Here is a 10653-nt window from a genome sequence, read left to right on the forward strand (position 1 = left end):
TTTGGTGCATTTAAACAAAAGGCTTTTATTAAGCATTTATATATTTATTAAAATAGATAATAATAATGCAAAATAACACATTTGAATTAAAATGAGCTGTTACAAAAAATGACAAACTACAAAAAACTTTTGTTTAAAAAAAATTGAAATATTTGAAAAATAAACATTTTTCCTGTTTCCTGTTTATTAGTTTTATTTATTATTTTCCCCTAAACACAATAATTTGATTGTACTTATATTTGCACTGCAATCGTAAATTGCATGATAAACATATTTATTATTTTATATATATATATATATATATATATATATATATATATATATATATATATATATATATATATATATATATATATATAAAATAAAATAAATACATAAATAATATAATAAAGTAAAATAAAAAAAAACATTTATATATACATTTTATTTATTAATTTTTTTGCATAAAGTAAACTCTGGAGTGTTTTTTTCTTAGTTTTTTTTATCTGCATCCTTTGACTTTTTATGTTATGTTGGGTCATTTTCATCCACTCTTGACTGATTTTGAGGCTTAACTTGGTCACAGCTTTCTCTGATTCAGCAAATGGAATTATTTTTGGTGATAAATCTTATTTTGAAACATTTTAAGACAATCTTAACCTAAAAATACACATTTTTTTAATATTAATATATTTATATAATATATTTAATATTAAAAAAGCTAAATATATACATAATGTTTGTAATTTTTGCAATATTTTACATAATTTTAAAAGTATTATTATTCCATTTCTAAAGATGTTTGGTGGCTAAAATATTATTTTATTAAATATGTGCATTAAAAAAAAATCTGTTTTGTTGTAATGCACCAAAGAAAATTACCTATAATCATTGAGAAATGCATAAAAATATTAATTTTATGCTGAGCACTGTATGTGCTTGCATGTGTGTATTTATGTATGCATAATATATATAAACAGCGCACATATATATTACGTCAAAACCAACTTTTATTTTAGATGCAACTAATTGCTATTCATTTTTGCCCAGCACTAATAGATATGTACATTTTCTAAAATGCAGTTTTAAAATGCATCTGGAAAGGGCATTGACTTTGACTTTGGTAAAGGTGTAAATACTAATACACCTCGTCGCGTGTTTTCATTTTTCTGCCTCGAGGTGTTGTTTTCCTGGAATTTGAGCTTTGTGAGTTCACCGCTGTCCTTGTCCTCAACAGAGCACGTTTGAAAAAGGAATGTGACGATTTCAGAAAACACCCAGAATATGAAAACTTCATCAGAGAGCAGACGGACACAGTGCATTCTGGGGAAGTTACGGGTAATCATGCATCTGTGTCCACTGAGGCAACAAGGGAACTGGAAGATGAAGATGAAATCAGCAGAAATATGAAGGAATATTCTGAGGAAGCAGGTGAGAAAATATATACTTTTGTTTGTTTGTTTGTTGGTTTATTCTTGCCTTTGTAAATGAGGATTACAGTGAAAAATGAGCTATCAAAATCAAAAGTTTCCAAGATTATTGAAAAATAGGAAAAAAAATATATATATATATATATTACTCATATAACCAAATGCATGGACTTTGTGTAGAGCAGGCATGTCCAAACTCGCTCCTGGAGGGCCGGTGTCCTGCAAAGTTTAGTTCCAACCCCAATCAGACACAACTTAGCTAATTAAGCTCTTACCAGGCTTTCTAAACATCCTTGCAGGTGTGTTGAGGCAAGTTGGAGCTAAACTCCGCAAGGCCCGGTTTTTCAAAAGGTTTAATCCGGATAAAAATGATCTGGATTTAGTAATCCTGTTTCTGTGATCCATGATCACGTAATCCAGCTGCATTTTTGATCCAGTTTTTCAAAGCAACATCGGATTGGATCTTTATTGGAACATTTCAGGATCACTAAATCTGGAGTGAACCAGTGCTCAAACAGGACAGGACATCACAATGTAGAACTATAGATATGTAAAGGGCAACAAGTAGAATTGCCAGTGTGGGGTCAATATAACTTTATTTGTATTTGAAATGAAAACACACACATTTAAAAAATAAAAATAAAAACAAGAAAAACCCCATTCCATTATTCTCTTTCAGCTGAAAAACCAAATGACATTTTTGGTGCCCAAAAATTATGTGTATCCCTATTAGTTTTCCGTACTAGTTTTCCATTTTCCAATTTAAGTAATTGAGTAGTTTTGTGTTTGGTTATATGTGTATCAAATCGGCTAATTCCTGCTGCTTTATTTTGCAGAGAATGTAAACCAGCTTGGAAATCACGTGTCAATATGCCTAGTCGACACACCCAAACTATTGATGCATTCTTCAGAGTCTGGACCCTTTACTCGCGGTTCAAAGCGCCGCCAAAGTGCTGCGATCACTGATGAAACGAGCCCAAGCAAGAAAGGCAAAATCGAAACAGAGAGCTCTTCGACATCAGAATATAATGTTCAAGCTGTATCTCGAGATCAAGCGACAGTTTCAGTATCGCCTGAGCCCACGAGTAGCTTACAGGGGACTTGCAAACCCATCCAGGCATTGCTGGCCAAGAGCGTTGGAAACAAAGTGACCTTAATAAGTCATCCTAAGGCTGCGGAGATGGCTCAGATTTCACGTGACCATAGGACAGCATCTGTAGCTGTGCACCCTGTAGTGTTAACTACCTGTCCGCCTACACCACATGCTAAAGAAACACTTGCACCAATTACAACTGAAAGCACTGGACAGGTGGTGTACAAGACGGCAGGTGGTGTAGGCCTTCTCAGTAAAGCAAGTACGTTTTCCATGCAGCAAATATCAGATCAAAAAACAGGAGAGAAGTTGATGCAAAAAGTTGTTATCCTGCCTTCAAATCTACTGATTCAAAGCACTGAGCAAAGGGCAGTGCAAGCATCTGCTTCTGTCTCAAAGAATACACCTTACTTATCAAATGCTTCAAGCTTCACCACACCGGAAAACAAGGTACCTGTCCAACAGGTGGCACCACTGAAGGATACCAGCACTGTTAGAACACCATCTGCTGTAGTTACACCCAGTTTAAGAGCTGTCGGTGTGCCTAAAAAGACTACTGAACCAAAGGTTGTAGGCAGTAGTGGACTGAACAGACCTGACGCTAAAGAGGAGCTCAGGACAGTGTGCATTAGAGACTCACAATCTATTCTCGTCACTACAAGAGGAGGCAACACAGGTGTGGTCAAAGTACAGACATCAGATAGTGGAACAGGGGTTTTACCTCCCAGTCCAGTTTTTACCATCTCACCGCAACTTCAAGCCTTTCTGGTGTCAAAGTCTTCCACGTTACAAGCTGTCTCGGCCTCCCCTGCTGCTAATTCTGTATCTGGAGTCACTCCTCAATCCCTCTCAAAGGATGGCGCTCATCCCAGCTCGTCTACTTTTGTGGCAGGAACTTCTTTGACCCTTAATAACACTTCTACCAAAACATCAGTCAATACATCTTCAAGCCTGGCCACAGGCAGATTCAGTGATAGTGTCATTATTCCAACAAAAAATGTTCAAGGAGTCCAGAATGTGGTCTCCAAATCTGGATTAAAGACCCCACAGAAGAGCACTCTACAAGAAACCAGACCTTCTGCCCAAACTACCTTCCAAAAGGTTTTTCTTGTCAATCCTTCACCTTCAGCAGCATCAATGCCTACCGTTACAACAGCAACCTGTTCCAAACCAGCACCACAGGTTATGTTTATAAGCAACTCAGCACTTACCATTCCAAAAGCTGTAGCAACTTCAGAGGTCAATAATTCCTCTGTTAGTACACCACCGATGAAGATCATTCCTAAGTTAGGGACAACTTCATCTAGCACTTCTTCTGGTACAAACGTCGTGAACATCGGTGTCCCAGGGTTAACATCAAGAATACTTGGTGCAAATAAAACACCTGAAGCCTCTATGAAAAGTACACCTGTGTTTGTCTCCAGGGTATCTTCGGCATCAGCCTCAAGTGGGTTGCAGATTGTTCCAAAAAGCAGTTTAGTTGCAAGCACATCAGGGAATACAGAAAGATCTCTGAAGGTTCCTGGGGCTGCTGAAAGCAAAATGCTCACATTTTCATCTTTAGGCACTGGCCACATGGCTTCCTCTGCACTTTTGTCAGTTGTAAAACAAGATGTACCTTCATCAGTTTCAACGTTAAATGCTTTTCATTGTAAACCAGTGTTTACATCTGGCAGCTCTACTTCCTCAAATTCAGGAAGTCTAATTACCAAACACACTACAGTATCAATTGATGTGGCCACTAAGCCAGTGATTGCATCCCTTTGCACTTCACGCTCACCGGTTAAAACAACAGCCAATTCTTGTGCTTCTGGTGTATCTCATTCTGTTGCAATAAGCCCAAACTCTCCTTCAACTCTTCCAATTGTCATGACTTCTGGGATTCGACCTCCAGCCACAACTAACAAAAGTGTTCATGAAAGAGTCGTAATAAACACCACTGCCCCACTTGCTCCAGGAACTCAGCTGCTAATAAACAACACCAGATTTGTTGTCCCATCTCAAGGCCTTGGACCTGGCACCCATGTCTTGCTCATCAGCTCAGGATCTGGAGGACAGCAGGCCTCAAGTACGGTTCATCCCAAAGGATTACAAATTACAAGTTCAGTTCGTTCTAGAGGACTGCACGTCCAGAGTCCTGCTCATCCCACAGGACTGCAAGTCCAGAGTCTTGCTCATCCCACAGGACTGCAAGTCCAGAGTCCTGCTCATCCCACAGGACTGCAAGTCCCAAGTACTGTTCATCCTAAAGGATTGCAAGTCACAAGTGTGGCTCCTTCTGTAGGATTGCAAGCCCCAAGTTCTGCTCATCCTGCAGAATTGCAAATCTCAAGTCCTGCTCGGCCTAAAGGATTGCAAGTTCCAAGTTCTGTTCATCTTTCAGGATTGCAAGTTCCAAGTTCTGCTCCTCCTGCAGTATTGCAAGTTCAAAGTCCTGTTTGTCCTGCAGGATTGCAAGTCTCAAGCCCTGTTCATTCGGCAGGATTGCACGTCCCAAGTCCTGCTTCTCCTGCTGTATTTCAAGTCACAAGTCCTGCTTGCCCCAAAGGATTGCAAGTTCCAAGTCCTGTTAATCCTGCAAGATTGCAAGTCTCAAGTACTGCTTCTCCTGTACAATTGCAACCCCCGAATCCTACTCATTCTGCGGGATTGCAAGTCCCAAGTCCTGTTAATCCTGCAGGATTGCAGGTTTCAAGACCTGTTCATCTTGCAGGTTTGCAAGTCTCAAGTCATGTTCATCCTGGGGGATTGCAGGCCCTTGGAGATTTACAAGCCCCAAGTTCTGCATCTACTGTTCTTAAAGGGCCAAAGAGTTTGGTCCCTTATACTGTTGCTTCAGTTGTACAAGGTGTAAGATTGGCAACTCCAGTCAGGCTTCCCTCGCCAATAACTGGGCCTTCCGGTCAAGTCCATCAGCAGCTAAACACCATAACTCCACTGAAGGTGGCTGGTCCTACTGCTCTCCCACAAGCGGCACTAGCTCTGCATCCTGGATCATCATCAGACATTGTAAGACTTCCTATCTTTCAAGCCTCCAAAGTCTCAGTTGCACCTTCACAAGGTGCGACTGGCATTCCCAAAGACACCTTATTTTCTCAAGGAGGCTTACTAAGCACAACTTCACCAATGCACTTGCAAGGAAAGTTATCACAAAACCAACTACCATCGGTCATACCCTCCACAAAAACCACCATAGTGCGGAATTCACCAATGGTTAATGTACCACCCATGAAAAGCACAGTTTCACGGATGCAGAAACTTCCAGTTGCAACTGTTCAACCCATCGGTGGTTCAGTAAACACCAGTTCAGCCACTCCTATTGCAACAGTTCCTCCATCTATGAACACAGTCATAATGACTCCTTGTCCGCCTGTTAGAGCTGTGCAAACAGGGACAATTGGAAAGCCTGTTATTTTACCCCATTTGCAACAAGGTCAACACACAGTTCCCATACAAGTTCCCACCTCTAGTAAACTATTGTTGAGCCCCGATGGTGCCGTTTTAAATATCATTCAAGCTTCGAGTGTACAAGTAATGGCAAAGCCAACAACCGGTCAAGTGGTTAGTTCCACCTCAAGTAGTGTTACGAATTTTACGCATGAATCATCAACTGAGAAAACATAACTTCTGAAATCATTCTAGAGGCCGTCTGTTGTCCTGTTGGGATTATAAATGATAATTGTTGAGAACAGGTTCGATTGTGTGGGCTTCTTTTGGTTCCATTTCTCCCAGTGTCGGAGGCTAAATACTAAAAATCTAAATTAATAATTTGTGCATTTTGCCCTCTACAATACAAATGGAAGGGAAATTGATTAAAACAAAGAGAAGTTTGGAGATTCCACATGGCCAGTAATGTACATATCAGTGTTTGTTCGGCTGACTCTTTTATACAGTTTGTATGGGATTGTTTGGATGTTTTGTAGCATTTTCCATTAAATGGTTAATTATCTAGCCGTCTTCAGTCTGCGTAAGATCTCAAGCCTGCGTTAGGACGTTCACAGATAGGTTTATTTTATCAGACCTTATCTGATAATGGTTTGGTTTTGTGTTTCCTCTATATTCATGAAATAAACTTGGCATATTTATGACTGATGGAAAGGTCTTGTGTTCTGTGCCTGCCTGTGGAGTTCATAAAACCCTTATGTACTGTTGGGGATGGGTTCATCCACTCTTGGGTATTAATTTGGCTGTAACGTTTCCTGTTTCAGCTAGCAAAATGATTCAAAATGCTTTGAGTTTTTAAAAACAATCTCAACATTATACTCAGGGCAAATTTATTAGCCTTTTGTTATGTTCGAGATGAAAACTGAATTAAACTGCAGTAAAAATAAATCAGATGCTTTTTTTTTGTATTATGTTGCATTAATCTGTTGATTAACCTCTGTCCTGATCAAAACTACTAAATTGCTTAGAAAAATTACAGAATTTTAACTCCTTAATTGCCAAATTCATAAATGATCACGCTGATTTGGTGAAAAAGCACACACAAAATGACGTATTATTAATATAAAAAGTAATTGTGGACTGGATTTTTTAACCTTTTATCAAAGTCTTTGACGTGAAGCAACATTGCCTTTAATGCATTGATTTTAATAAAAGACTAAATCTCTTTAATATACTGTTGGTGCCGATTTTCATGCCATTGACTTCCTTTATAACCACATTTTTTGATTGTAAAGCCATGACATGGTTTTGATTGTTGCTGGTTTTCCCTGTTTGGAAGAGGTCAAATTTGTAATTTTTACTGTTGATCATCAGTTTCTCACCGTTAATGCTTTGATAGGCCTGTGCAAAAAAAAAAAAAACGTAGTTTCTGTATTTTATATGGAGTATAACAGCAAATTAAAGTGTGCATGTGTGTCTGTGAGTGTGAGAGTGACCTTTACGCACTTACCTTGATGTGTCTGAAAAAATCTAAATATGCACCTCAGCTCCCAGAACTACATGGAGTAAACAAAAACAAAGACTGTGTATTTATACACCATCAAATGTGATTATAATGGAAGTCAATGGGGCAAAAACATCCGGGGAGAAAAATGAAAATCTAACAATGCATCAAAGCCAATGTTGTTGCTAATCATGCACATGTCCAAGACTGTGATAAAAGGGAGAAAAAATAACCCAGTCCACTTTTACAGTGAAAATACATCAATGTGTGTGTTTTCACCAGATCAGTGAGATCATTTATGAATTTGGCAATTAAAGAGTTAAAGTGCTGTAATTTCCTAAGCAATTTTGATCAGGACTGAGGCTGATTAACAGATTTATGCAAAATAATATATATATATATATATATATATATATATATATATATATATATATATATATATATATATATATATATATATATTAATCTGATGAATCTTTACAGCACTTTAATTCAGTAAACATTTTAGATAAGGAAACCATCTAAAATATTCCCCATAAAAATGAAGTATTAATAATTTAAACACATTGTTAAAAATAAATATTATATTTTAATATTTTTATCTAGCATGTTCAAGGCACTTTTTTATTTTCTCTGGTCTATTTTTAAAAAATTATGTTTACTGTATTTTTTGTATGTAAATTATTTTAATATTTAAACCCCATCAGAAAACTCTGAACTGCCCCATATGCACCTCGCCACAGCCACCCTGCAGACCAAGAGCAGTTACTTACTGAAGCTAAGCAGGGCTGATTCTGGTCAGTACCTGGATGGGAGACCACATGGGACATTTAGGTTTTGCTGTTGATGTTAGAAAGGCCAGCAGGGGGCGCTCAACCTGTCTGTGTGTGTCCTAATGCCCCAGTATAGTGAAGGGGACTCTATACTGTCAGTGGGCACCACCTTTCGGATGAGATATTAAACTGAGCTCCTGACTCTCTGTGCTCATTAATAACCCCATGGCACTTCTGATAAAGAGTAGAGGTGTAACCCTGGTGTCCTGCCAAAGTCCCTCAGTCGGGAGCTGCACACTGGCGGTGGTGTGGGGAGACCCCCCTCATGATTGTGAAGCACTTTGGGTGTATGGCCATACACATTAAGTGCACAATATAAATACACGTTACTTACTTTCACATTGCTGATGAAAACTCATGCAAGTATTTTGTCCTCTAGATCAGGGGTTCCCAAACTTTTCAGCCCGCGACCCCCCAAAATAACAATGCCAGTGACTCGTGACCCCCAATATCCTCTGAGGTGGTTATAAATACAGAAACCTTGCATGCAATGACGCAGACACACCAATTAAATTTGTGTCAGTGCTTTAAATGTGCCAGAAAGTATAACCTGATGTTATAAAATCAAAATGCATCTGACGCTATTGCTGCCTTTAATATAATGTAATTACCCCAGGGGTCGCAATCCAATAGAACTAGTAACTATATAGTATAAAGTAACTATAAACGACTATTTTTATTTTCAGTATAGTTATGGATAAAATATGTTAATTCTTGTGGTTTAATAAAAATAAATAGATTTTTGGAAATCACCAGGCGACCCCCCCTTCATTGCCCCGCGACCCCTCGGGGGGTCCCGACCCCCACTTTGAGAACCACTGCTCTAGATGCTTTATTCTGTGCTGTTCAGTTGTATGTGTGATGCCTGTTCACTGCATGAGCAGCTCAGCATGTCTTCATTGAAGCCTTCAGGTAGCTGGAACTCTTAATAAACATGCAGGTACCAGTTTGACCACGGCTGTACACGGTTACAGTCATATATGTGGAAACTGAATATCTGATAAAGATGATAGTTTAAATACTAGAAGAATATGTTTAGCACTGACATTAGAAGACAGTACAGAAGTAAAGTACATGTGCAGCAGCTCAGTCTGTGCTTAAAGCTGATTCTGTTAATGCACCAATCTGACACCCTAAACAGCAAACATTATACAGGTTTACATTGAATGTGGTTAAATGAGGGACGCACCGATACTGGTCTCAGTCTTACAAAAACCCTACAATATCAAAGACTACAAATACTTTGAATTATTGCACAACATTGAAATTGTTATACAGTATTCTGTTCAAATATTTAGTGAAATTTGTATTGGAGAACTTTGTGAGTGCTTGATGAAGAAATGATTTTATTAGTATTTTATGTCCTTGGTATTAAGCAGTGAAAATGATGATACTTTTGTAATGAGCAGAGAAAATAATTACTGTTGTTCATAATTACAGAAAAGCTGTATTTAAATTTAGTCTCACACTCATACTTGGGGGTGACACGGTGGCTCAGTGGTTAGCACCGTGGCCTCACAGCAAGAAGGTCACTGGTTCGAGTCCCGGCTGGGTCAGTTGGTGTTTCTGTGTGGAGTTTGCATGTTCTCCCCATGTTGGTGTGGGTTTCCTCCGGGTGCTTCAGTTACCCCACAGTCCAAACACATGCGCTATAGGGGAACTGATCAACTACACTGGCTGTAGTGTGTTTGTGTGAGAGAGAGAGAGAGAATGAGTGTGTATGGGTGTTTCCCAGTAATGGGTTGCAGCTGGAAGAGATCCGCTGCATAAAACATGCTGGATAAATTGGTGGTTCATTCCTCTGTGGTGACCGCTGATGAATAAAGGGACTAAGCCGAAGGAAAATGAATAAATCATATTTGGTAAACTGGCATATCTTAGAAAAATATCGGCATCGAGTATCAGAAACAGACTACTTCTACTCAGTGCTGGTGTATTTAGTTATAAAGTAACTAGTTACTGTAATTAAATGACTTTATCTACTAAAAGATATTACTGCATTACTGCATTGCAGCATTACTGTTCAATTATGTCATTTAATCAGTTATAATATGAAGAGTTCAGATGCAAAAACTTGAAAGTCTGAATTTTTCCTCCTAAAATGAGCATTTTTCTCAGCATTCTGTGTTTATGGTTAAGTATTTCACTTTAAAGGCAATGAAAAGAACTTATTCGTCAATATAAAAGTAACATTTCTGAGCCGACACACACAAGAGTCTGAGAAAAGTGCTGAATTTATAAGGAAAGATTAGAGGTTTTTGCATCTGAACTCTTCATCTACTTTTCTTAAATGCCATCATTATATTTAGTTGTAAATCATTTCAGAGAAGCAGAGAAATCGTATTTATGTAATCAAATATATTATTCATTATTTTTTTGCCTAAAATTAAATTTATCAAGAACATGAAACAGAATTTGAGTGTAAAATAA

At 38.2% G+C, this 10653-nt stretch overlaps 1 protein-coding gene across 3 annotated transcripts in view; it reads left to right on the forward strand.

Annotated features, from left to right (window-relative positions):
* The window catches only part of brd10 (bromodomain containing 10), a 26392-nt gene extending 19792 nt beyond the window's left edge, over positions 1-6600 (forward strand). For all 3 annotated transcript variants that reach the window (XR_015519763.1, XM_087300457.1, XM_087300458.1), the window contains 2 exons: positions 1217-1410; positions 2246-6600. Coding sequence is in view for 2 of the 3 variants with exons in the window: in XM_087300457.1 (XP_087156583.1) it covers positions 1217-1410; positions 2246-6126 (4075 nt within the window). In the remaining variant the exon portion in view is untranslated. The remainder of the gene's footprint in view (positions 1-1216; positions 1411-2245) is intronic.
* The last annotated feature ends 4053 nt before the right edge of the window (positions 6601-10653 follow it).

Source organism: Danio rerio, chromosome 21, assembly GCF_052040795.2.
Source record: "Danio rerio strain M-AB ecotype USA chromosome 21, GRCz13ab, whole genome shotgun sequence".
NCBI classification, from domain to species: Eukaryota; Metazoa; Chordata; class Actinopteri; order Cypriniformes; family Danionidae; genus Danio; species Danio rerio.